We start from the raw sequence: 24976 nt of genomic DNA on the forward strand, positions 1-24976 counted from the left end.
CGCGCACGGCTTTCCAGTCTCTATAGAGAGTGTGATTATACTGTGCCCGCGATCAACATCGACTCGACGGAGCAAAACAGAAAATAGCAACAGTTATAGGTAGTAACTCGAGCCGGTCAGACGTAAAACAAATCGTGTGTGCATGCAAAACATATCCAATTCAAATTCGAATATCACTTGTCTTATCCAAATAACAATTTTGTACTTATCTTGTTTTTCTTCATCAACTCTGCGCCAAGGCAATTTATATAAAGTTTACAGAACAATTTAGCATTTTTTTATCTTGAGTAAATTTTTGAACAGTCGATTTTTTATCAGTATTACATTGTGGTCAACAAAAGACCAGTGGCTTTTAAGCATCCACTTTGAAAACAATTTTTGTGCAAAAATAGTGCGAGTGTATATTTTTTTGTTCGGGAACAGAGAGAATTCGTTGAATTTGAACATTCAATTGCAGTTTTAACTAAAGTGATAACAAAACATGCGACAGATTGGAGCCGAGGTAATTTTTTTCATTCACCCTTGAAGTATAAAAAAATATAATAATAAGACAATAATTTTTTTAAACAACTCATCGTGACGCGATTTAATGCATGTCATTCATAATTTCTCTGTGAAATAAACACCTTTTAATTCCATTCGATTTGATATGCTACAATTACATGGCCTGCGGTCAAATAATTGGTGGTTTTTGATAGCCGATTGCGCGATGAATTTGTCATGTTTTTAATTAAAACATCGTTTTGGCCAGACGTTTGTGGTGTCTTGCCTAACAGAAATAAAGTACACGCCTCAAAGCCAATGTCAAATTCATAAATAAAAGACCTATATATTGTATTTCTTTCTACCAATTATCGCACAATTACCAGAAAACGTTTCAAGAGCCACCACATCGTGTGCGTGTGTGTGAGGGTATAACTTTATGGCCATAGTTTTTCTCGCAATTTTATTATATTAGGTTGATTCGAACCTATACAACCGCAACCATGTTATTTTATGACATTTCATTTCACAAACGACCGTTTGTTGAACGACACTGGCAGAGGTAAACCGCATTTTCGCAGCAATCAGCACACACAATCAATGCGCAACGTTATCGGTATCAAATGCCGTTATCGTTTCTTTTTATCAAGTGGAATGTTTTTTTTCGTTTCGTTTGTTGATATTCATTTTATACTTGCTGAAAGGCTGAATTTAGGTGTGTATGGCTAGAAACATTATTATGCCTAAGGTTCGTGCAACGGCACAAAAAACGATAGACGTAAAAACACAGAGTGCCGCAAAAAAAACAGCACTCAAGTAGCCAACTGTCATTGAACAATGGCCCGCATTTCGCTTTCGTTCTGACTGCAATGGGAATGGAATAAATTTGATACGCCAAAACAATAAAGTTCATCGTTTGTTCAAAGGGGGCCTCTGCCATACGCGTCAAATGCGACTATTTCACTGCCAAAACCAGCAAACATATTCACCGTCACTTCTTACGTTACAAGCTAGAATTTCCGCTTTATTTTCAATGAACAGCGAAAAAAAGAGTAAACTTTCTACATAAGCCTATGGTTTTGAATCTAGTGAGTTTCGAATGTTTATTTTTTCCATTTTTACCTCGTTCTCTGTATGTAGGTAAAAAGACGACAGTGAATTAAGCATTGAAGGGGTCACGCATCACGCTAAAATGATTATCTGGCTTCTGTGCCGGAACGATTATTTTGTATACACGGCTCTTTCTCCATGCATCTCTGTCTCTATTTGGCCGCTTTGGCAATTGTGCAATGGTTCAAAATGTCTAAAATAAAACGTTGGCGCGTTGACTTTGACCAATTGCTCCTTCTAAATGTCGTGCATCGCTGAACGCATTTTCTCTTTGCAGCCAAGATGAACTAAAACAAATCTCCACACACAACATCAACAAATAACAATGAATTATTTATTTCGCTTACTTAGATACTTTTTTTTTTGTTTTCTTCTACTACTATGTATAGTTTTTCTTCTTCGTCAAAGTCCAAAAGAGATGTCTTTGTTTTGTTTTCTTTCCGCTTGTTTTTTTTTTTTGTTTCGTTTTCATCGCGTATATATCGTGTAGAAATGCAGTTGGTATTTTTGAAAGCGTGTGCTTATAATGAAATTTAAAAAACAGAAAAAAATGAGAATAGAATTCCGTATATTTGTTTCGTGTGTGCACGAGCGCTTCTTCAATCCAACTTTCTATTTTAACCGTGCAGAATCGCGGTGAGTAAGTGAATGGAGTATTTGTGCAGTTGTCGCAAATTGTCGGATATCTCGATCATGTAAGAAAAGAACAATTGTACGCACTAGATACGTCAGTTCAAACACAGACACCGTAAAATATCGGCTACCCACATTTTGATCAGTGTGCGCGAGCGCGCGCGACAGAAAACAGCTGTAATTTTTTTATTCCGGACTGCGGTTACTTACATTCAATAAAATATGACATAAATCAAGTAACGAGAAACCCCACAATCGACATATTTCGACAAGATTTATTTTTGACATGAAGCCGTAACGATTTTTTTTAAATAATGGGAAAAAAATAGTGAACAAAATTCGGCTTCAAATTGGATGAATGCAATAACAATATTTTAGACGGCGCTATTTTTGTGCCTTTTCATTTCTGAAATTCGATTGCTTAATATAAAAGCATTTTATCAGCTTATATAGCTCTCGAGCTCATGCATTCCAACGAATGTCTTTTTTGTTCATAGATTCAACTCAAACATGCCATTAAAACATTACATTAATTGAATTCCAAATCGAAGAAGCGTCTCGAATCAGAGAGAAAGAGGAGAAATTGATGATAAATTTCCACTAGTGGAAGAAGCAAAAAAAAAAAAACAATCAGTCAACACAAATAAATTGCTTACTTAGCTCATGCAATATCAAAACCGATGTTTATCCTCATTTCGTATTATCATTTTTCTTCTTCTTTTTTTTACTTGAATGCTATTTACGTAATAGCAGCAGAAAGCGCTATTTCTTCATTGCATTCTGTTAATTATTGCGTTTCCATTAACCGGATTCTCCAATTAATTCGTTTTTTTTACTTCTGTTCGTTCGTTTCTGGAGTGATTCTTGTTTCTCACATCTCTCGCTCTATCTTATAGAGTACTTGATCTTTGTGTATCATGTTGAATTGGGTTCAAATGCAGTTTGAAACAAAAGAATGTGTCATGCGATTTACAATGTGTTCCGAATTTGAGTCAAAAGTGCAGATTTGGGGTCGTACAGGTTTTTTTTCGTTCACGTCGTAAAAATAACTGATGGAATGCGTGAGATAAAAATGGTCGCACCATCAATTGTTAGACAGCAACGTGTATATATTTTTTCTGTTCAGAAATTATGACAACTACATATGAAAATAGGTCTAACGCTAAACCGTGTGCACTTCTCAACAAATTGACGAGCATAATACGGCTTTTCTCTACTCCCGGACTTTTTTCTCTCTCTTTATTTTCTCCTTCGTCTTCTCATGACTTCTCTTTAATGTGATACTTGTTAATGTTATAAATGTGCTTTGATCGCGTATAATTCACGTGAATGTATGGCGCAAATAAAGCATATTTTCATTGCGATGACGAACGGCGTCTTATTAAAAATTCTTATAGTCGCTTGTGTGTTTATTTTTTCGCTTCAAATGCGATCATAATCAGGTTTATTGTCAGTTTAAAGCCACACTTCACCTATATTTCCCCACGAACATTGGGTTTTCTTCTTCAATTCGTCATGTTCAGTTCGAAGAAGATCGCGACAATGCCACGCAATTAACCATGATAATACGGTGTTGTGATGATATTAATGCGTTCGCTACTAGGTACTCATGAAAAGTAAAATGATTACGGGGAAATCTAAACTAGTTCTCTAGTCACCACCACTACCACCACCACCACCAACATCGACGTCTCGACGAACTGAAGCGCGAAACAATGTTACATTAAAAATTAAAAAAAGAAAAGATAGTTTTTTTTCGTACGAATAAGTTTTTAACTGAAGCGTGATGTTGCAATTAGATGTTTAAAATTGTCGTTGTTTGTAAGCGAAAGAAGCAAGAAAAAACTTGAAGAACAGATTTGTGATGAGCAAAAGAGAAAAAAAGAGAACCGGTTGACAAGCGTAGAAAATTGACTAATCGACAATGATCGATCGGCTTTAAGAACTAAAGGATGGATCAAGTGTATCTCGCGCACATCACACTTTGGCTGGAAAAATGTTTTCAATGTTGCTTCACGCGCTTCAGGAAATCATTAAGATTTCCGTAAATACCGTTGAATCAATTATTACAGTCGCTGGCCTTTGGATATCATCGAGGTGCGCGAACTGGAAACAAATGATACTCCATAAATACACACACATTAGAATACAGTTCGATTTCGATTAAAAACGTTTTTTTTTTTTAAATATATTCATCATGAAATAATAATCAATTTTCATTTTCCTGCCCATTCTCATTTCGGTGTGTTCAGACGCACCATGTGGCTCAATTTGAGCGCAGCGAGGCGTACTCATACAATCCAACATATATTGTTTGCGCACCTTTTGTATATACATTTTTTAGCAGTTCAGTTTTCCATTTATCGACCACTAATAATTCTTTTAAACTATTTTCAATTGGCATTCTTCGGCAAATCTATATATGTACAGTGTTCACATCGCATACACCACGTTCCATATGAGTTTCTACACAATGACCGCATGTAAATACGGGCCCGTGTCTATCGCTTTACGCTTGAATATTTTTCACAGCTTTTCTCTCTCTCTCTCTCTCTCTCTCTCTCTCTCTCTTCATATTACACATTTTTTCGTTCGTTTATTATTGAAAATTGGATAACGGATGTGTGATTCAGACACCTGTTCTCTTGTGTCTGTTTCGAAATTGGCAATTTTCTTCGAACCGAATACACGACGGTATTCTTATTGAATACAAAAAAACGAGACATGACTTAACCGTGGAAAATTCATACGTGATACAAATTGAATTTGGTTTGAAAAACGAAGAAATTGATCGAATTCATTGAAGAATCAAATCTTCTATGTAAGTACAGGTATTTTAAAGCCGATTGTTCCAAAATCAGATCAAAAGTTGACGTTTCATTAATCTCTTAATTCGATTGGCAACAATGATTTTGACTTTCAATTGAAATTATTGCGGCGAAAAACAATGCCACTAATTAGAGGCACGTTTTTTCTTCTTCTTCAAGCTTCTTGTTCTTTTCGAACCGATTATTCTAACGTGTACGTTTCACATAATGATCAAATTAATCCAACAGAAATTAATGCGATTGTCGGTTCTTCAATAAAAATCAATCAAGAAAGCAATGCGAAAAAAAAATCTCTGACACGAATCGACTAATTTTAGCACATGTGCTATTTTTTCCCAAGTCTTTTAGTTTGTATCTTAAATTGAAAGGGATCGGCAATGTATTTTTATCTCACTTGGCAATTACGAGCGAACCTCTTTCAAAGTAACAATTTTGCTAAAGCACCTCTTTGGCTACTGTCTGTGTGTGTGGCTATTGTTGTTATACGGTTTCCACTGGTTTCCTGACAAATGAACCTCTTGCAGTGACCACAGCAACACATGTTGTTTTACATTGTGAGCACGGATCACTCTAATTATATATATTGAACATATAGAAAAAATTACGCAAATTTACACACAAGTGCGCAAAAAAAATGTGAAAATGAAATGCTATAAACACCATTAAGAATTGGTGCTATTGTTATGCATGACGTTCCAAAGCTGAAAATATTTATTATTTATCTCGTTTTCATTTACAATATTGTCGAATATGTGTTCGTTCCCTTTTTTCCGCTTATGTTAGTAGAACTGGCGTCACTGCCATAACTATATAGTTATATTTTGTGAAAAAAAACACTTGCTTAGAATATATACAATACCATGGAGAGCACGGATATAACAATAGATTGCGTTTTGTAATTGACAGTATTTGTGTTGTTGTGCAAACGCAATAAAACTCAACTGAAAAAAAAAACACCATAATAATGTTGTGTATATGCAAATGTTCGGTCGGGTTCATGCGCTCTCTTCATGTTTATTTTCCCTTTTTTTCAACTCACTTGTTGTCGGTGGCTAACGATCTCTCGTTGCAATTCGAAAATGACATGAAACCACGTAGCGAGAAAGAGCGACGAACCACAAGCGCTCGAAATGCGATCGAACGTCAATCGTTATTATGTTGGAACAACAGAAAAGCAATGTCTGACGTATGCGCTTCAGTTATTTCATACATTTCTCATTCTCTCGCTTCACCTCATCGCATTGAGCTGTCGGACCATCCAAACAATTCAAGCGGCAATTAATATGATTACATTGGCGTTTCATTCATTCGGTGATGTAGGCATTTACTATTATTTCGTGTGACAAACAAATAATTCGGCCCCATTCATCATCATCAACGTATTCTGACATGAATATTCTGAGTGTTGTCATAGCGCTTGTCGATTTAAGCAAGGCAACAAAAAAACACACATTTATCCAGCATAACCTAGCATACTTTGAGAGCAATTTTATTCTTCTGTCGCTAGCCGGCCGAGCTGATTTAACCCGCTAAATTTATACGTGGCGGATGTTTGTCTTTTGTTGAGCCGCTGTTCATCACTCAAGTGAATTCTCTCCGCTATTTTTCAATCTATTTTAACGAATATTTCATTATTTTCTCACCGAAAACAAAATCGTGAACGTAATTTCAACGGATTGTTATTCAATTCTCTTTCTGCTCTCTCTCTCTGGCTCTTCTACTATTCTCATTTTTCACACCATGCACTTCGAATATTATTATTATTTCACGTCGAATCTATAACTTTGATTCGGTTGTTGACATTAAAAAAAATATTACACGCCGCTAAAGAAAGTCATATAAATGGCGTCGACTTGCTCAATCATTTTTTTTCTTTTGCATTGTAATGGGTCAGTTATTTTGTTTCGCTGCTGGAAATCGAAAATTTTGCATTCATTGCAATATTCCAAAGTTCAGAGCAATTTTTTGTTTCAAATGCTACTTTTCTCATGTAATAGATACCAAAACATAGGCTGCCAGCTAATGAACACGATCATTTCTTATTAAATAATAATTTTGCCACGTTTAACTTTCAGTTTCCGGCACATCCGTGCGCTTTAGATTTGCGTAGTGTGCATGATCAGGAAAAGGTGAAATGTTTGCCACTCTAATATTTGAAGTGTTATTCAGAATTACAGCACCATTTTACCGTGCCAATCACACTCAATTCGTTGTAAACAGTAATTTTTATTGCATAAATATTGAAATTGCAGCGTTTGATCTGTTTAAAAGTGACAAGCCATTGATTTGTCCCCTCGATCGTTCGTGATCGGTCGGACGAAATAGCCGATGGCTGGAGAAAAGAGCATGATTTAATGTGTGCGCCCAATCGCGAAAAAATTGACAACTTTTTTGTAAAAAAAAACCTAGGGGGAAAGAACAAGCCAAAAAGCTAAAAAAATACGATTCAATACACAAAATAAATGTCAATACGTGTAAATACGTGTAAATACTTGTCAATACTGGAAATGAATGTAAATACCGGTAAATACGCGTAAATAAACATTTCGTCAATCGCTAATGTCAAACTGTCTTATCGACTGAATTATTCATACAAAAAACTCTAAAAAGTATACTTTTTGTAAATAAAAAATAAAAATAAAAAATTTTTTTAATGTTTTTTAGCGGAAATTAATTTTCTTTTTAATTTTGCTGGGATTTGTGCGGTGATTATTCGCTGATTATTAAATCAGAAATAAATATGCGTAACATAACCTCACTTTTAATTACGTAATTAAAATTTACGTAATAAAGTATTACGTACGAATTTTTTTATTCATTTATTTATATGTAAATATTTTGAACGGGATTGGTGCTAGGATTGGTGTCACAAAAATGAAAATAAAATTAATCCCCTGATTAATCCTAGATTTAATCTATATTCAATAAAAATATTTATTCAAATTTTCTACAATAATTACGTAATTAAAAGGACAACCTGCACGGATCTATGAATGACAAATATATAATTACTTTCATAATTTGTCAATAGATGGCGGCACATATAAAAAATAAAATGCTGTCAGTTCCACACGACTCAAGTATAGTTTGACAGTTCGCAAAGCGTCCTTTGTGTCGTTCGTACACATTTATATTTTTAAATCCTAATTATATATTATTTTTACAAAAAGGATTTGTTGCGTGTTCTTCGTATGAAGAGTATACAATTAATTTTATTACCATACAATAAATCAACTTCAAACTCATGAGATCGTTCGAAAAACGTATTGTACATTTTTTATTTAAAAAAATGCAAAAAGATTCAATTTTATTCCAGAATATTTGAAAAAAAAAATGCTTCGGATAAATTATTAAGACAATTCTTAAAATAATTTGATTGAATTCATTTTATTAGTTGTCATGGACATGTGCAATATAGAATTGGCAATTCAACACAAACAAATATACAAAAATGACATAGTTTAAGCCATAACAATAGAGCACAATATGCTCTGTAGAAATTCTAATACATGCGCGCACTACTCAGCTTCGACTTTGCTTGTTGCTTCAAGCGTGCATGTTATGCTTGTGTGAATGTAATGTTTGTTCTGCATTGTATGTTTTGCGCCGTGAAATCGTTGACAAAAAACAAAATGAATTCAAAAAAACTATTTTAAGTATTGTTCTAATATTTTGATTGTTTTTTTTATATATGAACCGCCTAGAATAGATCAGCATTACTAGATAAATGTCTTCAAATGCGTTATAGAAAAAAGTACGTCAGCAATAGTGTCAAAAACTGTATGTGACGCGTTATATAAAAAAGTTCGCCAACAAAAGCGTGACATCCTCCATATATTTTATAACGTTTTTGCTGACTGACTTTTTTCAGTAACGCATTTGAAGACATTTATCTAGTAATGTTGATTTATTCTAAGGGATTCATATATAATTGGAATTAGAATCTAATTTTGAATTCTTATTTTTTAAATATTTGTGAATTCCAATAGAATGGACCCACAATTTTCATTCATTTCCTTTCCTTTTTGCTTTCGAAAAGCAAAATGTCATTTTAACATGAACATATTTTCTCAAATGTTAACATGCTATTTTACTCGCAACACATTTTGTTTGCGAGTAAAATACTATTTTTCCATGAATACCATTTTGGCTGCAGTTAAAATGCCCTTTCTGCCGTTAATTTGTATTATTTAAATGAATTTTTTCATTTGAATGTTCTTAAAAAATGCTATCGATGATTTTTTAATCTGATGATTTTTTTCAATACTTATTTTTCCATCAAACCACTTTTTGTTTCGAATAAATACTATATTAATATAATACTAGATAAATGAAACATTTTTAGAAAGAAAAAAAATACAAAAATAAAGAGAAGATATTCATCTTCAGCGGTGTCATTTATATGTCATTATAGCGTGTTATTCAATAAGAAACTCGTTGGCTTGATCAGCAGACGCGCAGAATTTTATCGCACGAATCGTACGTGTTCCAGAGTTCGAAACCATAGAAGATAAATATTACTTTTCCGCACACACCTAGTGTGTAAGGTAAAGTATTGGAATCGGTCGAAAAATTAACACCCATAAAAAATGTGTTTTCTGGGTGTTTTTGGGGCCAGGGAACACGAATCTAGCGTTTTTTCGATGTCCGAATGTATGTGCGTACCCTGTACCCTGTACCCTGTACCCTGTACCCTGTACGCTGTACCCTGTACGCAAAAATTTGTTAACACGATAACTTTCAAACAAGAAAAGTAATTCAAAATCTGACTTCACAGGATGATTGGGGGTGCCGAGGAATAGAAACCATTAGGTTTTGAGCGACTTTGGTTGACAGGGTAAAGTGTCATGTCTGGTGTGATGCCCATGTCCATCCATGGGAAAAATTCAATTTTTCTTCCAAAAGTGATATTTAATGTATTCTTAAACACTCAAAAATGTGTATTGGGGGGTTTTTGGGTACGAGAAAACCGAATATGACGTTAGTTTTGCGATACAATCAACTTTCGAAACACTTTTCATACAAAAAATTCAAAAAATTTGGATTTTTGTATGGAAGCCATGCCTGTATGATATCGTAATGAGCTGAAACTTTGCACAGGTTATTTTTATCACACATAAATACTATTCCGAGAGTTTGAAGACATTTCAACGAATATTAGGGGCACCTCCCGAACAATATTTTGGATTTTTCGCTCTAAAACGAAATTTTGTATGGGAAGTACCCTTAATATGCATTGAAATTTCTTCAAACTTTCAGAATGTTAACTTTTTGTGAAAAAAATAACCTCTGCAAATTTTCACATGATTACGATATCATATAGGCATGGCTCCGATACAAAAATTCCCATCTTTAGTAGTTTTTGTAAGAAAAGTGCTTCGAAAATTATTTTTATCTAAAACTAATGTCAGATTTAGTTTTCTTTCATGTCGTGGATCACAGTGCGGAAAAGTTCATCTTACGGATGTAAGACATTTTATTTTTTTTTATTTCTACAGTAAAGTATACATTAAGTGGAAGATGAATATCTTCTCTTTGTTTTTGTTTTTTTTTTCTAAAAATATTTTATTTATCAAAATATAGTATATATTCGAAGCAAAAAGTGGTTTGATGGAAAAATAAGTATTGAAAAAATCATCCGAATAAAAAACTTCATATTGTAATTTTTTCATCGATAGCATTTTTTAAGAACATTTAAATAAAAAAAATACATTTAAATAATACAAATTAATGGAAGAAGGGCATTTTAACTGCAGCCGAAATGGTATTCATGGAAAAATAGTATTTTTCTCGCAAACAAAATGTGTTGCGAGTAAAATAGCATGTTAACATTTGAGAAAATATGTTCATGTTAAAATGACATTTTGCTTTTCGAAAGAAAAAAGGAAAGAAAATGAATGAAAAATGTGGGTCCATTCTATTGGAATTCACAAATATTTAAAAAATAAGAATTCAAAATTAGATTCTAATTCCAGTTATATATATAAAAAAACAATCAAAATATTAGAACAATACTTAAAATAGTTTTTTTGAATTCATTTTATTTGTTGTCATCGATTTCACGGCGCAAAACATACAATGCAGAACAAACAATACATTCACACAAGCATCACATGCACGCTTGAAGCAACAAGCAAAGACGAAGCTGAGTAGTGCGCGCATGTATTAGTATTTCTATACAGCATATTGTGCTCTGCGTTGTTATGGCTTAAACGATGTCATGTTTGTGTATATGTATTGTTTGTGTTGAATTGACGATTCTATTTTGCCACATGTCCATGGCAATTAATAAAATGAATTCAATCAAATTACTTTAAGTATTGTTTTAATGTTTTAAGTGGGAACTTTTTATGTTATTCTTTTTGGTTTTAAAATTATATAATAAATTTTATTAAATACTAAATATTAGTTAATTGTTAAGTTATTAAAACTGACAATTGTAAGTGTCGCCATCTGTTGGAAAAATATCAAATTAGTTGTATACTCTTTTGCATCAAGTCCTTTACGTAATAAAGTATTACGTACGAATTTTTTTATTCATTTATTTATATGTAAATATTTTGAACGGGATTGGTGTCACAAAAATGAAAATGAAATTAATCCCCTGATTAATCCTAGATTTAATCTATATTCAATAAAAATATTTATTTAAATTTTCTAATTACGTAATTAAAATTATCCCCCTAGAAAAAAACAGCCATTCGATTTAACCGATGAAAATCCGCTGAAAATGCGTGTGACCTTACTTCATTTCGTTTCCATTTGTTACGTGTTATTATAAATCATTTTTTTTCGATACGCATTCATATTGAAATCGAAACGGTGAATCGCTAAACAATATCTACTTAATCAAATCGTCAGCTTCGCATCAGTGAAAGCACAAGAAATTCAAACAAATACTCGTATTTCATTTTCCATCTGTTTTTTTTTTTTATTCAACTCGTTTTGTTTGTTTGTGTTTCATTTTCAGTGTGTGCGTCTATTTTCAATTTCGAATTTCGTTTGCAAATTTTTCGTTTTCTTTCTCTTGATGCGATTGTGCTGCCTATATATTTCTTTTTTCGTTCGTGTTTGACGTTATTGTCGTGAATCTGCAGTATTTGTTAAATTTGCTTTATTATTTGTTTGAATCATGGAATCTAGACGCTTAACAATGGAAACGGCACCACCATTCATAATCGAATGAAACACTCTCTCCGAAAACTACACTTTTTTTACTCTTCCACCGATGTCTTCACATTCTTTTCGCATTTCTCTTCATGCACTCATCTTGAATTTGTAAATAAATCATGTAAATATCTTTCTTAGCATCCAGATCAAGTTCGTCGTTCTGTAGCGTGGTTTTATTCGTTTTTTCGTCTTTTGTTTTTATGAACGCGTGCAGGTTATTTAATGACTCTCTGTTCTATTCAATGGAATATATTCATGAAGCGTTTTTCTAGCGATATTCCACATTCATTAATTTGAATTGATTTATATCGAGTTAAAACAGACAAATGAATTACTGCAATAACATAAACGAATGGTTTAGCCGAAGCAAGTTAAAGGGAAAAGCGAGCTGCCACGGTGTGCTTTATGGCTTTTTTGTTTGTGGATATGGTTCTCATAATGATGCCGACTTAATAATGTTCAAGCACATTGATCATACTGGTTTTGATGCTGTTGCTACGACTTGACCTATAAAATGCAGTCACGAAACCGATACTCTTTTTTTTCTCGTTGCTTTTACCAACTCTCTTTTATCCCAATAACAGCACATTTTTATGTCGACAATTTATAAACGATACAAATCAAATAACGTAAATTTCGGTGAAATAACTCAATTTTTTTTCGGAGGAAATTTTTAATAGTGAAAATTTCTACGATTAATTCCATTTTAATATCGAATAATAGTACGTTAATCATGGTAAATTCCAACATTCGAGGGCCGCATTAAAGTTAATTTCATTCGTTGAGAATTTTTCTTTTTTTTTTTTCATTGGAAAATTCGATCTGAAACAACGAGGTCTAGTCGTGGCTTACTTCTCATTTTGGTAATCATTAACAACAATCGCATGCCATTTGGTCAACGAGTGAAAAGTCGATATCCATGAACTGATTTGTTGTAATTCAAAATTCAGTAGATCATTCCATGGAAGAACCTTCAACTCTTTCAATTGTATTGTGTTCGGTAAGAGAAATGTGTCATGCACGACGAAATAAACAAAAAACATGTGCAGCACTATTGTAGTATCCAAATAGTTACTCTACATATATAATTTTGTTCACATTCATCGCTTTGGTGCATCCGTTGCAATCTTTTTATTGGTTGAGAATAGCGATTTTTAGAGGAAAAAAAAAAGAAAAGAATAAGCAGTCTTCCGACATTGAAAGCACAAAACCATGAAAATATCAAATTTTGATGGTTGAAAAATGCATGAAGATGATTCTGCGAAATTTGATGTTAAAATTGTAAAATTTAGAGCAGAACGAAAATATTCATCACATATCCACATATTCTGGTATGGCCAATTTTCTTTTATATTCGAATATCAAACTGGGTATCTCAAACCGAATCGGTGAACTGTGATGAAGTGAACCGAAGAATTTTCACAATATATCGGATGCTATATTTACAATTCACATACTATAGAATGCAGGGAAAGATGAAAGAAAAAATCGCAAACCATTGGTTCAACTCGATATATTCAGCATAGAGACTCTCCATTAGAGAGAGATCGTTTAATTGTAGGCCAAAAATACCATTTGTATATGGCGAATGCTCGAAATGACCCAGAAACAAGAAGAAATTCTAGACAATTGAACTCCGGAAATCAAGTAATATGAATGAAATGTGAAGCTACTGCAAACATTCGCCATTCATTTGTCGTAATTTGTAGTGATTACATCTAGAAAAATCGAAGCCTTTGTACAGAGTGAAGGAAAGAAATATTACGATGTGATTGTCATAATGCCAGTGAGTTGAAAACAATTCCAGTAATTTTCTAGTTGGTTGAACTCTGCTGATATGCTGAAATTGGGGCTGCTTTTTGTTTTCGTTACAAACAAAAAAGTAATTCGATTGTTCTATGTACATTTTTCTTGTATTTTGCATCGATTGCGAGATTCTTTCACAAAACAAAAACCACAAACGACCAACTGGCCAATATGTTGGTTCTGAACAAATACAAGAAATCCCGTGCGCTCAATTATAACAGTATCGAAATAATGCCAATTTTCATCATATGCGTGCCTCTGCTGTAGTACGCCGATTAGAGATGTTGTATATGGCCCGTGTTATTGTTTATTTTACATCACAAGAGCCATTGATGATGATGATGGGTTTCGCGTGTTCTATCTCATCCCGCATCGGTTTTTCTGCTTTTGTTCAGCCATTTCTATTGTTTATATGATTCTTCGCGAGTCGTCGAATCGCTACATTTTCAAGTAGCTTACTTTTTCTCTGTGTCCAAACACATTTAACACTCTTCTTGTTTATACCGATTCGTTACACTTCTCTGAAAATGAAACAATACCTTACATTTTTCCACTCAACGATCAAACACATTTGGATCGCATTGTGCCAATTTTGATTGGACATTTTTCCCAAAAAGCAGCAATTTAATGAAACTAACGGATTTTTAAGTGATTCCTTTTTTTTATTATGTTTTGCACAAAAATTGCAATGACAATGGTAATCACGTTTTTTATTCGGCCATTATTCTCGAACATATTCAATGAAAATCGTGTTGTTCTTGTCGTCATTTCACCGGAATTTATTGAACGGTCGTGATTCAATATTTGATTCGATGTAATTTTTCTCGTTTTTTTTTTTAAGTGAAAAAAGAATGAAACCCGAAAAAAAGAATACATGCAAAAAAGCAGTTGGGGGTCTTTGCACTGTGATATCGATTCCCATCATTTCTATGGGTTTGATCGTTTCCGCACATATGCAAATTGACTTAAATGACTGTCTCTTTTTGTGCCAGTTGCAAATTACAAACGGCGATCGAATTACATCTTTGAAACTAAAATGACATGTGCAAAGGCTTGTCAAAAGAAATATCAGCGCTAACATAATGGACACCTTTCTGAACTTTTTGTTTCACGATTGAAACTGACTCTAAGTGTTGTTGTTTTTTTCGAATTAATAATAAAGTATGCTTCAGCGTCATTATGTCAAGTGCGTTTTGTTTTGTTCTTCCTCGAGGAAGTATTGGCTTTCGTTTGTGTCGACCGGAAAAATGATTGCGAAATGAAAATTAATCTCATTTGCTTGTCGCATACGCAGCCAACGTTTAACTTATCCGGTGGAAGAAATTCCAAAGTAAATAGCATAAGCAGGTTTTATTTTTTTAAAAATACATTATGCTTGTTTTGGTTTGTGCTTATGGCGTGAGCCAAAGAAGCGTAAAAAATCATCACGCAATCAGTTCATCAGTTAACACGTACGGTTTTTTCTCCTCACTAGATTTGCATGCTACATGTTTTTTGTTTCGTTTTAAATGCCTGGAAGATGTGCTTGAACAAACAAGGCAACATACAAAATACAAAAATAATTTTTTTCATCTGACGTTGACAAGCGTTTTCCTTGAATTTCGATTTGATTTCAAGAAATGGCAATTGTGAAAAAATCGTGCACGAAAAACAAATGTACATACTTTCAACAATCTTCAGGTGGATCCATGTTTGACAAGTGTGCAATTGTTTTGTTTTGTGATCACGTCGATATTTTTTTTATTCAAATGAAAGTTGAATGAAAATCGCAAGTGAAAAAGCACAGCGACATAGCTGTAAATCAATCCACTTTAATGAATAAAAATTAATGCTATCTACAGTCATGCAGCTTCAATATTAAAAAAACCGTTCTTCCGATTATACACTCTTTTTTCTCATCTCTTCTTCAGTCCGATGTTTCGTACGAAATTCAATGCACGGTAACGAAAAAAACAACAAGATAAGACTTGTAATTACATTGCATCATAAAACAAAGTGTACACATCATTTCTCTGGTAAAAAAGATATAAAATAAAAATGACATCCCAAACAAGTTGCCATCAGCCATGGAAAATCATAAGACCAAACAAGTTCAGAAAAAACTCATCATATTGAAAACAAAATAAAGCCCCCATCTTACGATTCTGGAGAAGAAAAAAAGTTAACGAAATAAGACAAATGAATTGAGTATTATGATCATTATGACCCATGATCATACACTTTCGTAATGAAATTAGCGTTGTTTTTCAAGCTTCTGTTTCCGACAAATTTGTGTTGTTGTTTGATTGAAAAATGACGCCGCCGTTGGCTGCATAAAAACTGGTATACATTTTTTGGTTTCGCATCATTTGTGCATGTGAAATTATGTGTGTGTGTGTTTGTGGTGCGGTGTGAGTGCAAATCAAACTCAAAGATCCATATCAATGATTTTAAATCGTAAAATTGTAAATTTGTGAACAAAAAAAAAATAAAACGTGTCCATTCTCTTATTCTCACTGCTTTTTTTCGGTACGTTGTTCGTGTTGGGGCGAATTGATTCAATGATGGGCGCATGCCATCGACTAATATATTGCTAAAATGCCATTTCCATTAATTCATTGTTAATTCATTGTTAAAAATAGTTTCCTTCCTGAACGAAAATCACACACAACAACTGGCTACTTGATGAAATTCCGTGAAAGCGAATTCGTCAGTAAAAAAAAACAAACGAACAATCTAAAGTTCCGAAAAACTTTGAAGATTTTTACGAAACAAAAATCGTTTTTTTTTATTATTAATTAAATGTTGACTACTTCAACATCTAAATTTGTAGTGAAATAGACATTTCGATTGGTTTGCTGGCGGTTCATTAGCATTTGAACCGTGGGAAGTTTCACATACACACACACACGTCTTGCCTTGTCATAACGGCGTCAAGTGGTTTTGGATGTAAATAGCTTAAGAATAAACACCTTTCTCATGAATATTTGTCAATGCTTCTGATCTTATTAGTCGGTTATGCTAACGTTTCTTTGGCCGATTTTTTGTCGTTTCTATAGATTTTCGCGCCATTTGTTTCACATGTCAAATCATTGAAGCATCAATTAATAGGTCACTTAGCATATATAAGTATATTTCGCTTTCGCACGGTAGCTTATTTATATTGGCATCAGTTGGCCAGCATGATCGAATGGACGTTAACTCACTGATCGCGTGTGATTGTATTACTTTGACTAAACTTCCAGTGTGTCTCAATGTAAGTGTCCGATTTGTCGAATCAACGAAGAAAATTGAGAAATCAAGCAATCAGCCAATTCCAAGTGGAATCAATTAAATTGAAAGTTTTTCATTGGAATAACGACTACCGAAATGATCGTTCAATTGCAAACATAAATTGAAAGTCAATTGTTGTTGTTATTATTATTGGCTGATTTGTTGGCCGTTCATTGTAAATGCTTTCAGAGAGAATAAAAAAAATAATAAACATTGACTCTCAAAAATCGGTTTGTTTACGATGTAAAAATTCAAGCTCTTATTGTTTGTGGTTAAATCAATGGTATAAACTTCATACGTGTAGACAGTGTTTTGAACAAAGACACACACCAAGTGAAAGAAGAGAAAAGAAAAAAAGATTGGTTTTCCTTTCGGTTGAAGATTTCTTGAGCCACTTTAATGACACACAATTAGAAGGAAAGAAGCACACATGTGCACGCCAATTATGAATTATACTGTTGAATTCGCTGCGAGTGGGTAATGAAGATCATTAAACGAAGACGTGCAATTGTTTTGGGTCAATTGGTAGCTAAGCAAAATGCAAACCAAATCCGAAAAAGTGAATGACACTCAAAAACGAAGAAAAAAAACGGTATGAAGCAATACCAACAACTAACATCCATATCATGTGCGATTGTGGGTTAAACATTACGTCTCTTTCCACATCTTCACATATGTGAAGCATGCAAAACGATAGATTACACGCATTTTACAATCTAATGATAATTGTTGTTCAACGAAACATGAACATTGAGAGCAATGCTAAAACAACGAAATGCTTCACCGTGATAATGCACAATTTGGCCCTCTCTTGCATGCGATTCATCTGAAAGTGGCGTTGATTTCGTGTATATGGTTAACATGCAAATAATATGCTGTTATTTAATCGCGTTTTTTTTCTTTCTAATTTTGTTCATCGTTTTCCATTTCTTCGAGAGTACTTCGGGCAAACAATTAGGCAAAACATAAAACTAACAAGCATTAACGAACACCACGAATTAACATTAAAACAAAGCATTTGGTACAAGTGTTAATAGCAACGCAAACAACCAACTAAAGTTTTTTTTCTCAACCGCGTAAAAACACTCACAATACTCCCGCAAAGGAAACCATTTCTATGTGCGTTTATTCAATTTTTTCTCTCTTCATCTCCCCCCAAAACCTATCATCACAATTCCCAAAAGTACTTTGAATTACGTAAAATATGAAAAAAAAAATACGCAAAGAGATGATCAAATCTAACGAAATGCACAATGCACTACTTTGCACAGTTACGCACCAGCATTTCCTTTTTTGTACCGGGAATTTTTTTGCTTTTCTCTATGAAACTTTAAATATTATGTAAGTTGGTATTATTTCAGAAGAAAAAAACAGCTTTAACCATTGTTTTCTGCATTCGAAGTTATCCAATTACAATGATCAAAGTTTGTCGTCATTTTTGCTCGTGTATTGTTTAGATTAAATCAATTAGTGTTTTCGCCCACGAGCAAACACCTTTCCAATCCATCAACAACCGAGATTGATCATCATTACTCCATTACGTGCTTTCAACAATGGTCAATAATCACTTCATCAACATTTTCGGGTCAATTTTCAACCATGCAACCATTTCATAGCTCATAAATATCATAAATCATGCGCCAAAGCGAAACCAATTGCGGTTGTGATCGATGGATCTTTCTTTTTACCGCTGAAACATGACAGAGTGACTTTTCAACGCAAATAGAAAGTTCTTTGTGGCCATAGATATCCCGCATTCAACACGCGAAAAAAAGGAATTCCCAATGTGATAGATAATTCCATTAATTTTCCTTTTCGATTGAGGACACTTTTTACAAATCTACAAATGTTTTCACTTCAATCAATACTATCTATCAAAAATGAGTGTCTTAAAAAATGAGGTTTGGTGCTTCTTTGCAAAAAAAAAAATGGGAGAAAGAGAGAGAGAAACAGACAAAAAAACCTTTTACTGTAATGTAATAATTGTTCTGTGAGAGTGTGCCTTCTAAATGGCTATAGCTGGTAATGGAGCCATTACACGGGGAACGTTCGCTTGTTCTCTTGGCACACTAATGAGAAGAAAGCTTGACGCAAGAGAGCGAATGTTCGCATTGCTTTTTCTTCACCTCTTAATTAAATTAGTTCAATAAAACGCAACTTGTACCACATTGTAGAGGTTGTATTGGGTCTTTTGTTTTTATTTCCGATTTTCAGTGAATTTCATGTGGTGCGAGGCGCGCATACTTTTCGAAAAATGAAAAGCAAGAAAAAACAAAAGCGAACAGACAAAACACACCAAATGAAATTCGGTCTTAATTTAAAAAGAAAAACCCAGAGTCGGTTTGTTTATTTGCGATTTGATTGTGTCAATTAGAAGAGAATGGCCAAAGTGCAAGTGAAAGAAAAAAGCCATATCATAAACTCAATTACAGCAAACACCGACACCGTCATTCTGTAGGCGCAAACAAACAAATTGTGTTTCCATTCGAACGCCGCTTCGAAAACAACATTTCTTTCGAATCGTAAACAAAAAGAGTGAAAAATTGTATTTAATTCATCTTGATTTCATTTCGTTGCGCGAATTGAAACGATCATGAGGCAATGACTCGCATCCAAAATAAGTCATTTGAATTACAGCTAACGCGCAAGCAAATGAAATAAATTACATTTTTTTTGGAATTGGTTGGCCACAGTTGACCGCCCAAACACATCAATCTCGATTTTATGTTTGCTGGTCTAGTTGTAAGTCCGTCTGTTCGTCGAGCCGCCCACAATTGTTCGGCCAATTTACACTTTTTTTCTGTAGTTTAAAGTGTGTCTGCGCTTGCGAACAATTGTGATTTGTGATCATTCGGTTCGTTTGGTTTTTGGCCGACGGTTTCTCTTAAAGCAATAGCAAAGTCGTCCAATGTGGAGTTGGCTGGGTTATCGTTCTTAAAAATCGTGTACCACGAGATTTGCGCTATTTTGTTGTGGTTTTTTCTTTCTATTTCCAATGAAATCGACAACCTTCACTTTTCTTCATTGCGATGCGAATCTCAATATGCTCGTTGTCACTATCTAAGCACTTCATCGTAACACTATTCCACGAACCCTTTCGAATATTTGCGAGTACGCGCGCGTGATAATTTCTAATGATTTTTTTATTTGTTTTATTTACACAGTCACAGCATGAGCTATGGGCACTCTACTCTTTTAATTTATAGCACAGCAAACACCGTTTGGGTCAATTTCTTTCAGTAAATTGCTTTTGGAATTTTTTAGCGGCGTTGATTTTTTCACATCGTCCATGATTTTCGTGTGTCTATTTTTGATTTAGTCGAAATTTATCGATATCCTTGACAAACAATTGTGATGTTTTCATTGTCAGTCTGGATTCGTCTTGAATAAATCATGCAGTGATGACAGGAAACAAATGCCATTGTTTAGTGTTTACATTGTATATAGATGATCATGGTCCCAAGATATTGAAATGAAGAATGGCATCATTTTGCAATATGAAGCAAAACAATTTGAATGGCGGGAGCAAAAAAATGTAGAGTGAACACTTCGTTAGAAAATCATTTTGATGTCACATTTTCATTAATCATAAGAATTGAGTGAATAACGATCTAAAGTTACTAATTGAACTCTATGCTTAATGGTTTTGCCCCTTTTTTTCATTTCTCTCTCATGCTCAAGAGCCAGCTCAAGAGTGAGAAATCTAATTGAGAACGTGAACGCATTTGTGCGGAGGCAGATTGAACAATGTTAGTTTTTTTTTCACATGTGCGCTAATGAACATGACGTTTCACTGAAAATTTAGCCCAAGGCTGTCACTCAAACACTGGCGCTATCTGATTTATCAACGTCTTTGCGAACACAAAAATCAACATACAATAACTGAAAACTGTAACTTATTGAGCGTTGAAAAAAACCTCATTGCGCACACATAAGACCGTACCGTCTATGCAGGAAATCGTGCAAATTATATTATGATTATCACATCAATTGATTAAATTTATTAAAGACTGCTTGAGATAACAATTGGAGAAAGAGTAAAAGAAAAAGCATAACTGTCTGACCGACATTGGTATTTATGTAAAAGATACAATTTTATTGGTCTTTACCGTTATTCGGATGCATTGGGTAATCTTTGGCATTGCAGAATCAAAGAGAATGCATCCGAGAAAGCAACAAAGCTGTAAAAGTGAAATCAAATTGATCCATTTTTTTGGGGAGCGTTTTTTGCAATCATTTATCTGCACATGGAACGGTAGTTCACAATACCCAAATTAACGGACATTTGTGATCATAATTTTGTTTATAACGCAACATTAATTTTTAATCACTGTGTAATGCATGTGAATTTCATAATATTATCCGATTCAAAATAGCTTAGCACTTGACGTGCAATCGCAAAACTTCATAACATACAAGATAGTCAGTCAATTGTGCTCAATAGATTGGATGTTGAAATCGAAAGCGGCCCAAGTCAAATTAACACACAAAACTATATACAGAATCAATGCAAACAAAACCATTTATAATTCCATCGTTCACTGAAACCGGTCCACGCGTTTTGCATTCAACGAAACAAAAAAGTGAGAAAAACACGGTATGAATAAACATAAATCGCATCCAATGATAATCTGATGTGTGTGTATATTCGTTTTCGGCGCGCACATTGAAATTCATTTTTCTCGCCGCTTAATGGGCTTTAATGAAAGAATAAAGTATTATAAATAAGTGTATGTTTTTGAATAATATGATGTGCTTTTGTCCGAATGTGGCGATATGAATTGACGTCCATTTTTGGTTTAATCACAAACAATAGCATCGAAAGAGACATTCACATAAAGGAAATTTTGGACGATTCGGCATTCACCGTAGCTCATTCAAATGCTAATCATGGCCAAATAATCAATTACTTTCGAAAATCCAAAATCTCGCCAAGTTTCGGCATGTAGAACTTGCAAATTTGGTGGAAAAATTGAATCGGCATTGGTGCCAAAAAATATAGTGACAAAATGTTTTAAATTGAATTGTTAAAAGGCAACGACAACATCGTAAATGGTCAAAATAACAAAAAGCAACATGATACAGCAGATGTGATTCGTTTTTTTTTTGAAGAGGCACGTTCTTTCGAATGAGAAATGAAAGATAATCAACGTTTGAATAAATTTAGATAAAAACACTGTGATATGGCATATTTTTAACAAAACAACCATTAGCTGGAATCAAATTGTAAATGTATTCACTTTTCAGTCGTGGTTGCAATTGTATGTAAAGTTTGAACATTTGATTCAAACTATTTCACTGGGTTAATTAATAAGTGCAAAATATCTATTAATAGAATCTAAATGCGGCATCTGCAATCATTGTTAGTGATAAAATAAAAGTTATCGATATGGCTCACGTAATGCACGAAAGATAAAAAACTTGATCACACGACCCAAAAACGATGAATTCTTTGTGTACACCAGAGTGAAAAGGATCGCTGTTGAACGCGTGGGATCATCATTCATTTCGGTTGTTTTTTTTTTCTTTTACTTACATAAAATCATTTTCTCACTTTAATGATGTGCCCAAGCGAATGTGCATTTATACGTTGAAACTTTTTTTCGCGAAAAAAGAAACATTCCATAAATAAATGCTCGAGTTATAAAAAAGTGAAATGATTTCGCATTTTTCTTCAATCAATCGGTTCGCATAATTTGCACACCATTTTTTTCGTCTTTCTCTGTTGTTCATTTGGCCGCGTCTGTGAAAGCAAATCGAATTTATATACGAAATATACTTAACATTTATAAATTGTATACTTACAATGCAATTGATTGCATGTGCTCGCGCATCGGTTCCGATATTATCATTTTCCGTTTGGATCATTTGGCGTTTTTTCAGCGCTAGCTAAACAATAAAAACTGATTAAAAAGTAGGTGGCAATAAAGAAAAAAAAAGTTTTCTGCGTGGAGATCGCTCAGCTGGGGGGCATTATGAACGTTGCAAGGAAAACAGAGATGATATAAATTGTAATATATTTGCAAAACATTTCATCGAGAATTGGCAACGTTTTTTTCCTCCATACCTAACACATAGTAGTCACTTCAATTGCATTCGCATTTTTTCTCTCTCTCTCTCTCTTCAACAATGATTTCTAAAACATTTTCCGACTTGTTGTACTGAGAGACGCCAACGAGAGCCGCAATCATTGTGTTTGCAAATGTTTGTACCTCATTTTGGCGTCTAAGCTCATTTCTAAGCTTTTCTCATTGGATAAAAATGGATTATGTGTTTCGATAACTGAAAATTAATTTCGCATTTTTCTGTGCATAAACGAAAGGTCTAGCAAATTATATACAAACACACATGGTTATTGTACAAAATCGTACGTGAGCGTGTGCTACGTACACATTGTGTTGCTTTTAAAATCGAACTGTTTCAACAATGGCTTTTTGTAGATAGGTTGTTGTTTTTTTTCTATTGTAAGAAGTGCTTGAAATGCAATTTCGTTGGTAAACACACGCAGCGGCGACTTAAACACTGCAAAAAATCATTTCTTTTCCATCCAATTCCAGTGCAATCGTCGTCGTGGTTGTCTGTGTGTTTCCGTTGCTGCCGTAAATGCCGCTACCAACTGCATTGGTGCATTGTTCATGAAAATTGCTATTTCATTTTAATTGTATAAAATTATAATTCAGCTTTAGTGCAAGCATTTAATTAAATGCCAGAGCTTTAAATTAAAACAAAATAGTGAAAAAAAAAATTAATTTGATTTTCCATGAAAATTGTAACACAACGCGCAAATCGATTAGTGTATATAGTGCTAAAATGTGATTGTTTTTAAAGACATTGATATTGAAAGAACTACCAACCATTTAAATTTCATATTCGCATTCCGAGGAATGTGAGGTTCAATAAATTTACAATCCGACTGGTTGCAAGTGCAATGTACCATGTGTACGCTCTCGAAATTACGCAAATCCATTCCAAAGACCCATTGATTATGCTATTCAATACTTTCTCATTATGTCGAATGGGTACATCATGTGTTTAACAGCCCATGTTCTCTCTATTGAAGCCATTAAAAAAACATTTTCAAATCCAAAATCCAAAATTATTACATTTCAATTTCATGAGCGATGATTGTGTCGATGTGTGTGTATTTGAGTTTTTAGTTTCGGCATTTATTTTTGCAACTTTCAATCATTAATGCTTTATTAAACATGTAGATGCAGAATTAAGTGTTTTTCGCAAGTATTAAATCTGTTCAGCCTTTTTTATGTGTTAACACCAATAAAAAAAAGAAAATAATGGAAATATTGAGTTGAATTTCAAATTTCGTCGAAAAATCGAAATAGTCATAAATTTTTATGACTCTTTTGACTCACAAACCAAGTGCGTGCGAACAAATTTCTTTTAAGCGGCAATTTCTCAACCAGCTGATAAAGCGTCGAGTAAATGCAATTTTTTTTTTGACAGAACAAACATCCATTGTAACAACAGGTGACGCAATGTAGACAACAAAGAACTGATAAAGTTAATGAAAAAAATATATCAGTGATTCACGGACCGATTGCGCAAATATCCAATATTTGCTTTATGATAATATCAAATTTGGTTATTATTTTCACTCACAAACACATATCGATTCGATATTCTGGCAAAAAAAAATACAAAAATATAGAACAAGTGTAATTATGGACAAAAATCAT

The 24976-nt window shown here is 33.7% G+C and overlaps 1 protein-coding gene across 1 annotated transcript in view; it reads left to right on the forward strand.

Moving 5' to 3' along the window:
• Positions 1–77: 77 nt before the first annotated feature.
• The window catches only part of LOC116346682, a 31668-nt gene continuing 6769 nt past the window's right edge, over positions 78–24976 (forward strand). Inside the window, exon 1 of the mRNA XM_031776863.1 lies at positions 78–502. Coding sequence (XP_031632723.1) covers positions 482–502 — 21 coding nt within the window. The 5' untranslated portion in view covers positions 78–481. The remainder of the gene's footprint in view (positions 503–24976) is intronic.

The sequence above is a fragment of the Contarinia nasturtii genome, unplaced genomic scaffold (genome assembly GCF_009176525.2).
Source record: "Contarinia nasturtii isolate CC-2019 unplaced genomic scaffold, AAFC_CNas_1.1 Cnas_scaffold_1627, whole genome shotgun sequence".
Lineage (NCBI taxonomy): Eukaryota > Metazoa > Arthropoda > Insecta > Diptera > Cecidomyiidae > Contarinia > Contarinia nasturtii.